The following is an 18308-nucleotide window of genomic DNA, read 5'->3' on the forward strand; positions in this document are numbered from 1 at the left end:
TGCACTATAAAGTTTTAGAGAAACTAAAAGGTGAACATGCTGGCATGCTCACAGTCTGCGTGGAGGGGGGTTGTCCTCAGCTGGTGGGCTATTTTTCCCCTCCCTGGAGCTATAAGAGGGACATATATTGATTGGGTCAGTGATTCTTTAGTGAGATGGAAATTTGGAGGAACAAAGTTGGTGTTTGTAAAGTACTTAGCATAGCGCTTGGCACATGTCGAAGGTTGAATTAATTCCTTTTCCCTCGACTTGCCCTGTGTTAATTTGGGCTCTTCCCAAAACAGAGCCTGAATGAGGGATCTGGGCACACATTATTGATTCAAGGGTGACCCCGGGAACACCTGGAGGGAAAAGGCGTATTGAGACAGGCAGGGAAGGCAGCTGGAGTAGTCAGGGTTCTCCAGAGAAACAGAACCCAGAGAGAGGTGGGGTTGAGATTGAGATTAGTTGCTGGGTTTTCAGGAATTGGCTCATGAGATTGTGGGGGCTGACAAATCTGAATTCTGCAAGGCAGGCCAGTAGGCTGGAGATCTAGAGAGCTGATGTTGCAGCTCCAGGGTAAAGGCACCTAAAAGCAGAATTCCTTCTTGTTTGTGTGTGTATTCTTTTTTTTTTCCCCGATTAATATGTGGGTACATATGATTAAGTTATATTGTTTGTGCTTGTAAGGTAAAGTCAAACAGTTGGGTCCTTCACCCAAGTGTGCCATCTACCCTACATTAGGTGGGAACTTACTGAACCCCCTCCTGCCAGAATTCTTTCTTTTTGGATGGAACCCTTAGCCTTTTACTCTTAACGCCTCCAACTGATTGAATGAGTCTCCCCCATGTTATGGAGGGTAATCTGCTTTATTCAAAGTCTATTGATTGAAATGTTTTCATTTAAAAATGCCCTCATAGTGACATCTAGATTGATGCTTGACCAAACGTGGCCCAGCCGAGTACACACATAAAATTAACCATCACAGCAACCACATGGAGGGCGTATTACTGAACTGGTTACCACGGTAGGTGGCTAGAGCTTAATCCTGCTGGGAAAGCCTGAGAGTCGGCATAGAACATGCCTCAGAATTATCCTTCTCACAGGGCAAGGGCTTCTGCCTTATGGAGGGCTGCTCTGAGGCTTGAGTTCCCCAGCACTCCTGACCCACTCTGCACGTGGGCAGAGCCTCTAGAGAAAGCCCTTAGGAAAAGTGATGCAGGTGCTGGAAGCTGGACGTTGGGCTGGACCAAAGAAATGGTAAAAGATAAGAGGATGTGGGTGGGGGAACAATACCATCCGCTTTATCTTCCTGTGTTCATTTCCACCAGGTTTTCTCTAAGCTCGGCTAGCTCATCTCTGGCGAGATAGCTCAGTCCTGCTGTCCTTTCCATTGTCACTCTTCCGGAGGGAAGCAGCTCTGGTCTCTCAGCCGGGAAGAAGGCTGGTCTAGGCTGACTGGTCAGCAGCTGCCAGCACCACTGTGCTTCAGCCAGCCAGGGCGTCTGGCTTGTCCTCCAGCAACATTCATCTCTAGCTGTGATTTTGCTAAACAGAACTTAATCTTTCTGACTCTTAAGCTTTTGCTCAGGGAAGCTGTGAGGAGTAGAAAGTAAATTGGCCGGAGTTTTGTTCTAGACCAGAGTTTTCAACCTGTGGGTTGTGACCCAGAGGAACTGTATTAAACAGCTGTGACACGAGGAAGGTTGAGAACCACTGTTCTAGATCTTTGGACTTGTATGGATCTGCTATCTGTGCGTTCAAAAAATAAAAAAGTGAATTTCTGGTCAAGTAATGAAAAACATGCATCAAAAACCAGTATGGTAGGATGAGCCAGGCACCAGAGATGAGGAGAGTTTTAGATTTGGCTCTGCGGTAGATGGCTCTCTGGCCTGGAGCAAGTCTTGTTCCCTTTTGAAGCTTCAGTTCTCTCATCTTATAAAATAAAGGTTTAGAACTGTGGTCTGTAGGGCCGCCTCAGAGCTTTCAGTCTCTGGGTTTGTCCCGGTTGCTGCTGCTGTCCCCATTGCTTTCTGTGTCAAAGCACTTTCCCGTATGTGTTCTGTTCTTCTTAAGAACAGATCTCCTGAGATTATCCAGATCTCGGGTTCCGCCGGTGACACCACCTTGCCTTGTAAGTCAGCTGTTTGCTGGAATAAACAAGCGGGGCCAGACTTGCCCTTACTGACCAAGAATCTGCCAGCTTGGCACGGCAAGATCCCTGTGATGGCAGAGGCCCAAGGAAGCCATTAGAGGCATCAAAATATGCCTTGTGGCAGTCGCAGAATGTCTGTTCAGATCACCTTCCTCTCCCCCTGTTCATACCTCCTCTGCTAGCTGGTCCCTTTGATGTTATTAAAAGCCAGAGCCATCTCTGCTGCCTGGCTTTATTTACTCAATGGCCAGCAGGATGGGGCTGCTTTGCCCTGATGCAAAGGCCAGGCTTCCAGGAGTCATCTGGGTCAACTGCTTTAAGGACAGAGGTTCTTGCTGCTGTCTCACTTTAACAATGACACATGGCCTGGAATTCCCAAAACAGCTAAAAAATAAAAAGGGATTGGAGGGGACTGACCTTTCTGGCGTAGAAAAGCAGTGAAAAAGATCTATTGATACTAAAGCCACATTTACCTATTGAAACACATTGCCTTACATTTAATTATAGATTCTGAAATGATGGAGGTGAAAGCTTTTGGATCATCAAGTATGCCTTTGCTATTTGGGCCATCTTTGTTTTCTCTAAGCCCCAGACTGTGTCACCGCAGTTCTGCCATCTGATATGACACATTTGGGTAGGGGAGAGGAGTTATTCTTTGTAGGAGAGGACCTCAGTCCACACCCCACCGTGGTCTTAGTTTCATCAAAAGGCTAGGCACTACAAAACGTTCAGTCACCACGCCCCACTACCTGGGTATAAAGGCAACCCCAGCCTTCATCTGAGGGTCTGTGTGTATAAGCTCTGTGAAAGTGGGAGTTTTTGCCTGGGTTGTACACTGAAGTATCCTCTGTGCCTACAACAGTGCATGGAATATAGTCAGTATTCAGTGACCCATGAAGGCACACAGTCCAATAGATGAGCAGCATAGAGCACAATAGCATTGGTGAGATGAGTTAGAATTACTGGCCGTGATGCCACCCTTATGTTGGGCATATGTCACAGGGCTTTATAGGAGTCAGTATTACACGAAGGCTCCATAATTTCTATATCTTCTAGCAATGTTCTATAGGTTTGCTGGGATATTTGCCTGTCAGAATGCATGCTGGGTACAACTAACTGCTGATGTGCATACTGGTGACTCAGTTGATACTGTGGGTGTGAGGCTTAAACCAGGGAGAGCCATGAAGTGTGACACATGGAGTGTCACTGGGAGGGCATAGGGCATCCTGGTTTTCTCTTAGTTCTGTGAGCATCCTGGCTGCATGCCTCTCACTCGGGGGGCTGAATTGGAGCTGCAGTCCTGCGAGCGGTGGAAGGCTAGGGATCCTATGAAATGTGCACGTGCTCCTGGGAGGGGAGTGGAGGTGTCCTCGTCACAACGTGTCTGTCTTTGCTGATGTTTTGACCTTTCATTTGTTGGCAGGCCTGAATTACGTGCTGACGGCTGATGTGGCCAAAAAGGAGAAGGGCCAGCTGCCCAGAGTCTACTTTGTGTTGCTGGGAGAGACGGCGGGTCAGGTCACAGAGAAGCTGCAGCTGACCCACGCAGAGGAGACGTGTCGTCACTATGCGGCCCACGTGAAGGTCAGCCTTCCTCCTCTTTATCTTCAAACTTTGATCTCTGCAGATGTTCACTTGGAACCAGTGGAAACCACTTTTATTATGCATTATGAATACTCTGAATTCCAAAATTTTAGTTCTCAAAGAGGATAATATCCATTTCTTCTTCTTTTGAAGTTTGCTTCTGACAGCCCTGTCGTTCATCTTACTGTGTGGTCTCAGCCTCTGAGGAGGGTTATGGAGGGGGTGCCGGGAGACCAGTGTTGGTCCCCGACTCCGACTAGCTCTTTTAGGAGGTTTCTCATCTGCTCTCTTCTGTGAGGCTCAGTAACATTCTCAAGGAGAGCACAGAAGCACATGCCTCCGTCTGCAGTGGTGCTGGGTCACACTGCACCTGATGCCTTTCTCAGTGGTCCATAACACATCAGCTTACAGTCATAGTTCAGGGATTTTAAAACTGGTTAGACTAGATTTTTCTCCTGTGATTACTTCTGTTTATTTTAGGAGTGCATATTTTGGCCCCTTTCCCTGCTCACTCTAAATAAACTTTCAAGTATTTTTCTCCTCTTGAAATTATTTGTTAAATACACTTTGCTGCTAATTTAGGAGACCAGGCTCCGATTAGCTACAGAGTGGTCCCTGCACAGGCTGACACTGATCAGCAGGGTAGAAGTTCTGGATGCAGCAAAAATGGCCAGATGCTGACCAAAGGGCAGAGTCAGAGAGCCAGGGAAGTAGAAGAACCCATGTAATCCAGGCCACACGGGGGATGGAATAAATGTGGGTTTCGGAGTCACACAGACCCAGTGTGTACCCAGCTGGATGAGTATTTTGACCTCCCTGTCTTATCTGCATCTCTGAAATGAATAGTATAATGCTTACTTTGAAAGGTGGTTGTGAGAATTAAACATTGTGTGAAGAATTTACTCTAAGACCTTGCATGGTGTCTGATAAATGGAAAGCATTCAATAGTATTGTTATTTGGTTGAGCTGTACATCATTGCCAATATTCTATAATAACATTTTTGGCTTACAAAAATGGCAATTCATATCGTTCCACCTAATATCATTAGCTAGTGGATTTATGACCTCTAGTTAAAATAGTCTATAGATTGGCAGTGAGGCGTCATTCTATTATTACATTATTAGTGCCAGAGCAGAAAGACAGCTGCTTCTAGATGCTTCTGGGCTGTATATAGAGAAATGCCCCACACATGCATGGCACTTGGCCTGGCCCAGAGCCCCTGACTCCTTGCCACTGAGATGCTTTCCAGTAGGGCTGGGCTGTGTCTTCTGCCAGAACTCGTGCTGTGGCCTGCCCAGACCAGCTGCCCTAGGGCTTGGAGTGCTGGGCCATTTATAAAGCTGTCCATGCTCCTGTTAAGCCAACTGACCCTGCCCTCCTCAGTGTTAGATTACTCTGGCTTGTAGGTCCCTTTGGAGAGTGTGAGGCTTCTCAGGACAGGCTCTATGGGAACACCAGGTTGTTGGGTGCCTGGGCTTGGTGTTTTCACACTTGCTGGGCACAGGGCATCTTCTCTTGGGTTTTCTTATACTAGGTCTGTTCCACAGATACATTCCTTTGGGGTTCTATTTAACTTCCTGCTTTGGCTGAGAATTTGCCTTTTGTTGATAGTTACCAGGGTGCCCTGGCTATGAGATAGGGCCACACAATGTGCACAGGCCTTTGCAGAGTACACTCAGGGAGTGGCAATAGTGAGGTACAGGCCAGAGGGAGGGTTGTTTCTATGGTGGCCTCTGAGTGTTACCAGGGAAGAGAAGGGCTGCTACTTCCTAATTCCTAGGGTTACCAGATTCAGCAAGTAAAAATATACATCTTGCAATTAAATCCGAATTTCAGATCAATAGTGAATGATTCTTGTGAGTATGCCCCCAATATTGCATGGGCTGTACCTATACTAAAAATGCTTTGTTATTTATCTGAAATGCAAATTTAACTTGTCATCCTGTTGGCAGATTCAGCTCTATTGATTTCCCTCCACTCCACAAGTGGCACTTCTCCACTCAGACAAAACCTGGTTGACAAGAGAGACTGAGATGATGGTGAGAACAGTTTGGAGGTTGAGACCAGGGCTCCTGATTATAGCCCTTTACATGATTATTTAGGTTGTTTTAGGGAGAGCCAGAGAACAGGTCTGCTTCAGTGATGGGGGACCTGGGGCACTTTGGATATAGTTATTGCGTTCCTACATTCTCATGCAAGGAGATGGAAGCAGAGGGACACACCAGGAAGACACATACCTCTGAGGCTTCTGTGATTCTGGAGGCAATGTTGCTGGTAAGGAATGCTCAAGGTGGCTGGTACTTCACAGACTCGAGGTACATTTGTTTCTACCACTTGCTATCCAGGCCATAGCAGAGGACAGGGCGACTGGCAGAGTGCACCAGTGAGGACAAGCACTCACGAGCAGGCTCGCTACCTGCAGGTGGCACAGCTGGCCCAGGAGGTGGGAGGCATGGTCTGTAGTTTATCAGCCAGGGCTTGTATGGGAGCTGAGCAGGCAGCAAGGATGGGAGAAAGAGAGTGGCAGCTGGGCTGCCTCCCAGAGCAGGGCCTGGGAGCCGTTGGTCAGGGCTGAAGAGCAAGATGCAGTCTTTAGTGCAAGTGGAACTTTCTCAGTGGAGCTGGCTCTCAGCTTTACAGACAAGTCAAAGGAGATAAATAAAAGCGTCTGGCTTATCACACACCATATGGCTAGCAGACAGTGAGGCAGGCATTAGGGGCTGGGTGTGTTTTGTTTAGGCTATCTTTAGGTATTTTTTTTCCTTATTCTTTAAGCCTATTCCAATCTTTTTTTTTCCCTCTCCTTTTCCCTAGAAGTTTTTATTCCATATATGGTGATAACTATCTATCGTGGACAATTGCTTGGGCTAACAACCTGCCTCCCAGGCTAACTATGTGCTTCCATGCTCTGCTTCACTCACTATGCTGGTGGCAGGGTGGGGGTGGGGGGAACGTCTGGGAGGTTAGAGTGTTGTGATGAGCCACTTCCTCCTGCCTCGTTGTGGTCAGCAGAGCAGAGACAGTTGCAACTTGGCCTCTGTGCCTCGGAGTCCAAACCCTAACATCGCTCCTTCGAACAAGTTCAGCTTTAGGGATGAGCCTGCTAGTCAAGTGGCCTAACAACCTCTAGAGGACCCCGCGGCCACAGGTAGAAGCCCAGACACTGTCCCTCACCTTCAAGGTTCCCTACAACTTGGCCTCAGTTTACCCTTCTGCCACACCACATATGCCCTGACTCTTGCCATGAAATGTCCCCTTTTCTCTTGAACCTGTGCCTTTACCTTGGTTCTCATGCTCACAAAAGCCGGAGGCTTGTCATAGGCACGTAGAACCATGTACACGTACCACCTGCATGATTTTTTGCATTTTTTATTTTTTGGTATAAAATAGGCACCTTCTACAGTATTTTATTTCAAACTTTCTCCTTAAATTAGCTAACTGTTAGCCTCAAATAAAATAATTTAAAACAGAAACTTTGTACCCTTCTCTAAGCAGAAAACCAATTATCACATGCTTAAAACAGAAAGTAATTATAAAAATAAATACAGTGAAGACACAACAGTGTCATAGAATTCTGGCTGAATTTCATTGTTTGCCAAGTCTCTGAAGAAGGGCTCACGCTCCCTGTGTGTTAGAAAGGGAAGTGATCACCTGCTAGGGAAGCTTAAAGTCATACTGGTACCAGCCTGGAATTTTCCCCCAATGTAATCCAAAGGACTAAAGGGGAATTATCAGTCAGGGAATAACTTTTCAAATGTGAGGGTCCTGTTACAGAATTGTGCCTATGTACTGTTGAAAACCACCTCATGTGGCCCATCTGAGAAGCCCTGGCCACACCATCCTTTGAAGGGATGTGCCTCGTGCTGTCTTGCTTGCTTAAGGTTTGTCTGTTCAAGGCACAGTTGCTCCACAGGTCTTAAACATCCTTAGGGCCAGCTACTGTTCTAGGCCCTGAAGATGCCACTGTCATCTTCCTGTCTTCTTGAAGATTCTTTCATACTGCCCAACTCTTGTTTAGAGGATGACAGACCTAGAATAAATGCCTGTCAAACAAAATCTTAATTGATTTTGATCAGTGGAACTTCTCATATGGGGTGGGGCCTGCTCACCTCTCTGTGGACTGACTGCTGGGAATTGATGCCCTGAGATGGTGGGGGGAGAGTTTGGATGCATGGCCAATGCTGAAGAATAATTAGGAGTGTTCTGTTGTTACACCATTGTTTTCTAGTGTATATGTCTTTATCTAATGGTAACTGTGCTCCACCCTCAGGGCCTGCACTGTGCTTTGAGAAAGCAAGCCTTTTGTGAGATCCACTGCTTGTGAATGACAGGAAAATAAGCAGCCTCTCAGGAGCCAGGAAACCAGGGGACAGTTCTGAGTGTCATGTAGGTTCAGTGGAGAAGGCCAGGGAGAGCCCAAGTGAGGCGGGATGCCTGCACCATGAGCATCAGAGACATCTGCCAGAGGCCTTCAGGAAACTTTTGTTGAGCAGAACCTTGTGTCAGACACCATCAAGAGAGCCAGTAACAAGGATTAATGTTAATAAAACCACCCCAAACTAGACAAGGAAATACACAAGTGCGTGGGCTTTTCTGAGAAGCTGCAAATGTTCATGAGATTGTTCCCTTATGTTTCTGGACTATCGGGGGAGTTTGAGTCTTTGAATCCTAAGTTCCTGCAGCTCTTCTGTTGCTTGTAGGAGCAGATGTGGGCGCCTGGAGGAGGGCAGGACATCACCTGGCCTCCAGGTCTTCTCAGAGGTCACACCCAGGGCTCTGGCCAGGTGTTTTGCTTTGTTTTCATTTGCATATCTGGCAAAATACCTTAGGACTGTAGGTTTAATCACATGATATGTTGTGAGTATGCTGGGTGTGGGGATTCATTGGATGCTAGTTTTTAAGATGTGCTTGAGACTATTTTTTCCTGGTTTAAGTTTAAGAAACAGTTGGTTAAGGAAGGGAGATTAAGTTGGTATTAATAAACTGTGTGAGAAAGAGGAGAAGGGAGAATGGCAGAGTTTCTTTCTTTATCCAGAAGATAGTGTGCTGAATCTCTTGGTCATCTTGAGAAGTTGAAGAAATAGTTTTTAAAAAAAAGTTGTGGAGTTTGCCAAAAAGAGCTTACATGTAGGAATCGTCTTAAAATTTTTTTCTTTGTGTGTTTTTTTTTAATTGGTGGTGTAGGCACATAGTTAAAATTTTTTCTAACTATTTTCTAAAAGGTGTGCAAAGAAAGGACGTCTCTCAGCCATCTCATTTCTCTGCCAAAGGCAACCATGGTTCCGATTTTGTGTCCTTCAAGAGCCCACCAGTTTACTAGATAGATGTGTGTGCTTCCTTTCATTATACACATGTGATAGCACACTGGATCCACACTGTTGTAAAACTTACTTTTTAAAAAAATACATGACAGTGGAATGGATAAAGAGAGTTTGGTAAATCTGTATAATGGAATAACACTCAGCAATAACAAAGATCTACAGAACATGGATGACTTTCAAAAGCATTATGCTCGGTGAAAGCAGCCAGACGCAGAAGGCTGCATACTATACGAGTCCATTTATGTGACAGTCTGGAAAAGGCCAACTGAAGAGACAGAAAGCAGATCAGCCGTTTGTTTCCAGGGTCCCGGAACCGGGGGGAGGAGTGGTGATGACCGACTTTAAAGGGTGATGAGGGAACTTTCTAGGGTGAGTCTTTCTAGGATCGTGATTGTGGGGGTGGTTTTATGACCAAATACATTTATTAAAGCTCGTCAGAATGTACACTTAAAATTAAAGTCCATGAGTACAGGCTGTCCCTGGGTCACAAATGAGATAGGGCCTGTAGGTTTGTTCTTAAGTTGAATCTGTATGTAAGTTGGAACAGGTACATTTACCTATTACCTGTAATAGCCTCCATTCACAAGTGCAAGATGTATGTCAGTTGGATGTTTGCAACTCAGGGACTGCCTGGGTGTATAAATTCTACTTCCTTTAAACTTATTTTAAAAATATATCCATCAATGTACACAGTTACCATTCAATAAAAAAAAATAATAAAAAATAAAATAAAATATATCTTGGATATTATTCCACACTGGTGCATATAGAGTTCTCCTGTTCTTTTTCACGTCTGCGTGGTATTCTGTTGAAGACTATCCTTTGATTTATTTAACCTGTCATTGTGGAATCTTTTCAGTGTCAGGTCAAAACTGAGCCCATCTGGAGTTTGTAGATCAGTAACCTCAATTAGCTTCTCCAAAAGTGGCTTAGGTTCCCTTTGTGGAAGACCTTAAACTTGCCTGGGAAAGAGAGATTAGCACCATTTGAGCGGGAGTAATTCAAACATGAATGAAATGTCCCCTCATGCTGCAGACACTTTCTCTTCCCTGCCCCCGGCCCGTAGCATCTTTGCTAGGAACCTTGAGAGCAGCATGGAGGGCCCCTGGTAGTCCCCAAGGTGGCCTTAAACATGTGTTCTGCATAGGGCAAGCCTCTCAGCCATGAGTGCCCAAGGAAAACTGGGGAGCTCTTTCTATATTCCTATAATTAGCTTAGTGCCTTTGGCAGGCTCTCCTGATCTGTAGGTAGCATAGATGGTCTGAATGTTTGATAAGGAATCTAGGGCAAGGAAAGAGGGAAGTCTAAGATGAGTAGATCCAGTGTGTGGGGAGCCACCATCATTCTCTAGCTCAAGTATAAAGCTGGTCATGTGGTATGATCTCATCACATGGATGTCACTAAGGAACTGGGGGACTGGGCATTGGAGACCATGCTTGTAGTCAGCTCACTGAGTATAACCCATACTCAGTGCCTTGGCCACCTCCTCTGGGAGGCCATGTTGTGCATAGCTGGAGAGAGACTGGGGACAAATCCAGAGGGGAAGGGTGTGATTAATGTCCAATGTGGGAGCTGAGCTCTCCCATGAATGCTGTTTGGCTGTGGATTTCTTCCTTGGGTGAAACAAAGGGTTCTTAGTCTTCTGCGTTGGATGCCTGCTGCAGAGGACAGAGGAGAATGCAGGGATTCTAATCAAATGGCTTTGCCCACCTTAAGTCCTTTTTTGAAATAGAGCCCCTATAAATGAATAAACAGAGTCATGGTACAGACATTCTAATGATTTGTGTTTCATATGAGACAATACTTCTAGCAATAGTTGTGGGTGAAATTTTCATTTTAAGAGACAACTTTCTGTTTACAGTTATCTAGTTACACTGGGTTTATCTATATACTATTAATGCTTCATAGCACCAATATGTTTTGAAGTCACCATGATACTGTGTTCTGTCTTGCTGGTTTTTTCTTTGTATTTGAGGTGTGATTATGAAGGATTACAAAGATCCTCTGCCCTTTCGAACCTTGAGCTGACACATTCATTTCTAAGGGTAGTACACTCAGAAATAATCACCTTCTAATCACTTCTATTTTAAATTTCTTACATGGTATAATTATTTATTCACTTTTAGTAATGGCAAATTTTTGTTCTTGAATTGATTTGAATGTTGAAAGCAGTAAGATTTTTCTGTGATCCTCTATAGTAGATAACAGGGTGTTTGGAGAAAAGTGAGGAATGACAATACAGAAATTACTATTAAATAACTTAGTAATTAAACTTTTCTTGAAAATGATTCTGAAAGGAGAATCCTCACAATATTCAGAGTAATAATAATGGAAGTAGATAACACTAATTGAGAAATTAGTATGTGCCAGTCATTGACAAGTTGGTACTTGTCAGGCAGTACCAGGGCCTGTCTCTTATCCTCATTTTACTGTTTAGAAGACAAGGCATAGAGGAGTTAAGAAACTTGCTCGATACTTTAGAGCTGACAACTAGAAGAAGCAGGACCTGAACCCAGCAAGTCCGGTTTCTAAGACGGGGCTTTTAACCAGAAGCTAGCACCAATTAGGACACATTTCTGCTGGATATTCATGAAAGTGCTATACACAAATAAACAGGTTAAGTAACTTGTCCAAAGGTTATACAATTTGAGTTTTATCATAGGATCTAGGGCATGCTGCTAATGCTTAACAACTGGCTCTTGGTGGGGCTGGGAGAGGACCTGATTTATAGCATTTTGCCAGTTCTCCTGGTATAAATATTCTCACCGTGGCTGATTTCAAGCGACCAATGGGACGTCACTGAATGTGGTGCGCATGTGCATGCACTATTTGCCAAAAGTTTGCTCAACATAGACGTGTGTTTTTTAAATATTTTTATTTGAAATAATATCAGACTTACAAAAAAGTTACCAGACTAGCATAAACAAATACCATAAATTCTTCATCCATCTTCTTTAAATGTTAACCTTATCGTGTCTGCTTTGTCATTGTCTGTCTATTTATACTTTTTACCTGTTTGAGAGTATGTTGCAGGCATCATGCCCCCTTTTCTCCTAAATACGTAGGTGTATTTTCAAAGAACAACGATGTTCTTTTATATAACCATAGCACAATTATTGAAATAAGGAATCAACTGATACATTACTATTAGCTAATCTCCAGAACCCACTCAAATTTCTCCAGTTGTCCTCGTGCCCTTTGTAGCAAAAAAAAATCCTGGGCCGAGTGTTGCATTTGGTTGTCTTGTCTCTTTAGTCTGGAACAGTCACTCAACCTTGTCCTTCATGCCCTTGACATTTTTGTAGAGTGCAGGTCCCTTTGTTTGAGTTTGTCTATTTCATCATGATTAGATTTAGGATGTACATTTTCTGCAAGAATACCACAGAGTAACTGTATCTTATATACTTAAAAACATGTATATCACTGAAAGGTATATAGTTTGAATTCCTCTTATAGCATAGTTTTCCAAAGTCTTTTGCCACCCCTGAGTGGGGGCTTTCAGTCATTGAAGGAGGTGATCATGATGGTAGGATAGCTAGTTCATCACCTCTCTCCTCTGCTTTCTGGAGCACAGACAATGTCAGCTTTAGGGAGAGTGATAGATTGGGTCATTGTAGGGTTTTGAGTACCATAGTATCTGTAAGGCATTCCCAGTTCTGAGAATAAAACATAATACCTTTGCTCTCCCAGAGGTATCAGGAATTCCATTTAGCTTCTAGGAATTGAGACCTGATGGCAGAGACTTTAACACACCAAGGTAATTTTTCTCTTTTCCAAAGGAAGAGAAATTGCTGATGTTGGTTCAGCTGCTCGAGGATGCAGTTCTCTTGAACTTTCACTTATTCAGGACATATGCTTTGCCCGCCCCCTGTGTCTTAGGCCGGTGGGCACTCAGGTTCATCCTTGCTTACTAGGAACTTACATCCCAGTAGAGGGAGACATACAATATATATAATGAAGGAGTAAATTAAAGGGCATTAGAAGGTGATGAAAGCTATGGAAAAAAAAGAAAATAGAATGAGGTGAATCAAGTTGGTAGTGCAAAATTGGGGCCCAGGGGTCAGGATTGAGAAGGTGAGATTTGGGCGAAGACATGGAGAAGGAGGTGGGGGAGTGAGCACAGTGGATTCCTAGAGGAAGGGTTTAGATAGGGCCCTGGGTGTCTGGCATGTTTGAGGAGGAGCAAGGAGGCTGGGTTGGGAGAAGAGGAGGCTGGAGTGGCAGTGGTAGCTGTGAGGCAGATCTTGTCAGGCATCATAGGCCACGAGAAGGATGTTGGCTGTACTCTGAGTGAGAGGGGAGCCATGTGAGGGATCTGGGCAGAGTGCCAACATGGCCCAACTTCCATTTTTACAGGACCCTATTGGATGGTGTGTTGAGAAGGACTGTAGGAAGCAGGAGAGAAGTAGGAACAGGTTGGGACACTATTAGAGCTCCCTGGGAAGAGAGATTGGTGGTTCTGCCCAGGGTAGTAGCAGTGAAGGTGGTAAGAAGTGGTCAAATTCTGCATACATTTACAAGTGGTTCCTGCAGGATTTCCTGAGGGTTTGATTGTCACTTAAGAGAGTGACTCTAAGGTTTTCAGTGTGAATTTTTTTTTTTTTAGCCTGAATATTTAACTGGAAAGATGGAGTTATTGGTAGTGTCTTCAACTGAGGCCACAGGTAGAGCAGGTTTTAAGGGGAAGATCTGGGGTCTGCTTTTAGACACACTGACTTCGAGGGGTCTATTAGACGTTGAAGTGTAGAAGTATATATATGAGTCTTCAGTGTGAGTAGTAGTCTGGGTTGGAGTCATCGGCAGATAGATTGTATTTAAAGCCACGAGATGTAATCAGATCACCCAGGGGTTGAGGGAGATAGAGAACTAAGCTGTGACAGGTCAGCTCTAGGAGCACTTTTTCCTCATACTTCCCAAATGGCTCCTAGGTTTGAACCATTGTATCTGTTTTTCATGCAAGAAGAAAGAGACAGGCAAAAGGACACTTACAGTTTGATTTGAGGCCCCTTGAAAGAGCCTCCAGTGACTTTTACTTACAACTTATTGACCATCCATCTCTTAAAGGAGGTTGTGAGATGTCTGCGTTTTAGCTGGACATTGTGTAAGCCCCGTCAGTATAGGGTTTGCTGTCCAACAGAACTTTCTGTGATGATGTAGATGTTCTGTATCAACACTGTTCATGTGATTACTGAACCCTTGAAATGTGGCTAGTGCCACTAAGGATGTGACCTTTTACTATAATTTAATTTTAATTAATTTAAATTTAAACTTAAATAACCACTTGTGGCTAGTGGCTCTACATTGAACAATGTAGATATTGAAGTTTGGTTATTAAAGGAGGAGAGATGGATACTGGACAGACAACTTGTAGCTTCTGCCTTGGAGAACATGGAGCCTTCAGGGGCAATAGTCACCCAAATCAAGCCTCACAGCCAAATGGAAACATAAATGATTGGCTTATAGTCAAATTGACCATTTAATTTTGCATTTAGATACATTGTTTAAAACCTGAGTTTCAAGCATGCCATGGAACATAGTCTCTCTTTCTAGGGTTCTTTTTGGAACGTTCACATACAGATGTTTAGGTCCACATAGATAGAAGTATGGGCACCATGTACAATGGGGGGCACAGAACAGAGAAAGTTGGGTATTTCACCCCAAGTTGATTGTTCAAAGAATGTCACCATCTTGCATCTGATGATTGCCATACGAAGTCATAAAACTATAAAAAGTGGCCGCGTTGAGGGTGGCGGTAGAATTGCGGAGTCAGAAAGAGAGGACATTTTAAGGTTAGAGACATATTACAGAATTGCCTGTTAGTGTAGACGGGCCTTCATTCTTGATGCTCTTGCTAGCCGTTGGTGGGGAGATTCCTTTTCAGATCCACATCTGTGAAACACTAAGTGAAGCTCTTTTCCTGCTTAGGATGGCATGGCTGGGTTGTGTTGGTCTTACTCTGGCCAGCCTTGTGGTTTAGGCACGTTGCTTCATTCTAAGGCTGAGCTCCAGTGTCCTCAGCCATGAATGGGAAGACTAATACTGAAATCCTTCTGGGGGTCTGGTAAATACTGGGCTCCTTTCCCCCTCTCCTCTATTCCACACATCCTTTACTTAACTGCCTCTGCATTTGGAATGATCAAGATTTGTTTCATAGTTGCTTGGGGATTTTTTTTATTTTTTAATTATTAGAAGCAGATGATGAAAAGAAAATAGAAAAGCATGGGGCAAATAAGATCTCTCCATGGGAAGAGAGAAGGGCTAATGGCAGCACAGCTCTCCCGGGTGACATTGCTTCTCCACCTGGAACAGATCAAGTTGGAGCCTTTCAATTGCCGTCACACACAGTTGACATGGGCACCTCAAACTTCAGTGTGTATGTGAAGCACCTGGGGACTTGTTAGATGCACCTCCTGATAGGCAGATCTGGGTGAATTCCTAGCTGCTCTCTGTGGACGCTGACACTGCTGGTCTGTGCACCACCAAGCAAGAAGCGTGCAGAGGCGGGTACCACAGTTCTGGTGAAGAGTGAGGGACAGGGACCGTCAGCTGGCAGTTGGCACAGGCATCAGAGGTGAGTGGGTCTTGAAGGGCTGGAAGCCTCTCCCCTCACTGCCTGTGAGAGAGCTACCCATCAATGATGTGGGGCCAGATTTCCGGTTAGAAATGCTCTGACTTCATCATAAACTCGGGCAGCTCACTGGCTCACACTGATGTCTGTCAATGGAGAGGCCTCCCCTCGTAGGAGAGTGATGTGAGCCTAATTTCTACATTCACTGCCTGTCAGTTGAAGGACAGTGTTGTCAGCAGTCAACTTACTGACATGACCTTTTTTTATTTTAGCAGATCAGTGTTTTGAGCACAGTTATGTCAGAAATCTGCTTCTCCTCCTTAAAGACAAGGAAGTTCTTGAAGTACAAGCTCTTACTAAGCAGAAAATTTGATCGTGGTTTTCCTTCTCCATTCCTTGAGTCTGCTCGCTTAGGCCGAACAGAGTACAAGAAGCTAGCATGGAGGTTGTGTGGTGCTTCCTGCACTGTGAGAAGGTAGCAGCCTCCTGCAGCTTCTTCCCTGGCAGGTTACCTTGGGCCACCAGCCTCCTGCATGACCTCCGTGTTCAAGGATGGGGAATTTGCTTGCTGTAGTGAGTTGTGCTCTGGGTGGCAGAGAGGGTTCTACCACCTAGGGGAGCCTCTACACTTCCATGCAGCATCCTGCAGTTGGTTTTGGGGGTCTTCCCACAGACAGCCATATGAGTTAGGATAATGGTGGGTCTAAGGAATAGTATCCAGTCGAAGCCTGGGAGATTTGTCTGAAGAGGGTGACAGAAAGTTGCTTCTTTTTTTTTACTTTTTTAAAAATTAAATCATAGCTGTGTACATTGATGCAATCATAAAGTTGCTTCTTTTTAAAAATGTATTAAGGACTTTGTAAATAGAAAGAAGAAATGACTTGCAACAATAGCAATAATAATTGGTGTCTTTTTTGAGCATTTACTATGTGCCACGTGTTTTACCTGCACATTTAGTTTTTATAAAGAACTCTATTACATATGATAATTAATATAGCATTTATATATGTTAAATGTATCAATGTGCACATATATTAAAATATCAAATCCCATTTTAGAGTTGAGGAATCTGAGATTGAGCGTTTAATTTACTTAAGATCACACAGCTGGTAAGCAGCATTAGATTTGAATTCCACCCAGCAACTAGCTAGTTCTGCAACTTTGGACACAATATAAACCTAAGCCTAGTGATCACACAAGAGATGATGGCTCCTGTCATTATTATTACCAGTCAGTCCAAGGAAGGGAAAATCCTGTCCTGGGTGGCCTGCTTCTAGTGAATTGGTGCTGGATTACCCGTGTTAGGTGGAGAACTTGAGCTCACAGCCACTCCTGCACAGGTCTATCCATGTCTGATATGGTCGGTGGTGGAAGAAAAAACTCAGTGTGGGCCAGAGGAGACGTCCTGGGGATGAGAGGTTCTCTTTTCTTTTATTTGATTTTCCCTGTCTTTGGTCTCAACAGTTTAAAAACAAACTGTTGTTTAATCCTCTTTTGAAGAACTTAAAGTATGATCCATGCATTCAGCCCATCAGTGAGTGTTGAGCACTTGCGGGGTTCCAGGCTGTGTGCTGGGTACAGGGAAACAAAGATGAAAAAGAGTGGTTCAGGGTCTTCCACACCTGAAGTTGGGGCACTGTCTTCCTTGGTTAGTCCCAGACTGTCCCCTCCTGCCCCTTGCCTCTCTATTTTCAGTTTCCTTCCATGCACACCAGTGACACAATGCTGTAGGTCCAGGTGTGCCTGGGACAGTCCCAGTTAACATCTTTTGTCTCAGCACAATCATCCATAGTTCAGTTTTCCCTTTTGCTCTCAAGTTTTCTGACTTGGATGCCACTCTATTTTGTGAGCACTCACGTGTGCTAGACACTGTGCTGAGCTCTGGAGAATGGGAGACCAGTGAGAGATGGCCCCTGCCTCCCAGGAACTCCTGGTCGGCTGGGGTATCTGTTCTGAATGCCCTGACTTGGCAAGTCAAACAGGCCCATGCCTTCCAGACTGCTTGCTTTGGCTCCACCTGTACAAAATTTACTTCTGTTTCCAGAGGCGGCTCCCAGGCTCTTCCCTAGGATGACTGCCGAGTACCCTGGGCTCTGAGTCTTCTCTGCCAACTCCCTGGTTCCCCTAATCCCCGAGGTGGGCTATGGGCCTTCTGGCCCTGAGCTCTCTCAGACCTTAGCTGCTGTCTTCCTATCTTCTTCCCACCTGTATTTGTGTTACTTGGATATTTGTAACTAGAACTAGAGTGCAGGTTCTTTTAGGGCAGGAACTTGTGAAATTCAACACTGTCACCCTAGGCCATTCCTAGGAATAAGATCCTCCAAATGCTTGTCAACTGATTAAATAGATTCCACTGTTGTTTCTTCCTTAATGTCCATTTCTAGCGATGTGGAAAGAGTTAATAGATTGAACTTGAAAGGAGAGATTTCAAGTTCCCCATATACTAAATCAAACTTTTCTGAACCTGGAAAAGTGGTAGACAAGATTATATGAGCACGTGCACGCACACACACAAACACACACACAGCATTACCATGTTAGAGTTGTTTAATAAGAATTGCTTTCCAGGCTCGGCGCCTATAGCTCAACCAGCTAAGGCGCCAGCCACATACACCTAAGGTGGCGAGTTCGAATCCCCAGCCCGGACCCGCCAAACAACAATGACGGTTGCAACCAAAAAATGGCCGGGCATTGTGGTGG

The 18308-nt window shown here is 44.6% G+C and overlaps 1 protein-coding gene across 1 annotated transcript in view; it reads left to right on the forward strand.

Moving 5' to 3' along the window:
- ITGA9 (integrin subunit alpha 9) overlaps positions 1-18308 on the forward strand; it is a 346390-nt gene that overhangs the window by 82821 nt on the left and 245261 nt on the right. The window contains exon 15 of the mRNA XM_003781794.3: positions 3558-3718. Within this exon, the coding sequence (XP_003781842.1) occupies positions 3558-3718 (161 nt within the window). The remainder of the gene's footprint in view (positions 1-3557; positions 3719-18308) is intronic.

This window comes from Otolemur garnettii, unplaced genomic scaffold (genome assembly GCF_000181295.1).
Source record: "Otolemur garnettii isolate 467f Iridium unplaced genomic scaffold, OtoGar3 scaffold00002, whole genome shotgun sequence".
In the NCBI taxonomy this organism is placed as follows: domain Eukaryota; kingdom Metazoa; phylum Chordata; class Mammalia; order Primates; family Galagidae; genus Otolemur; species Otolemur garnettii.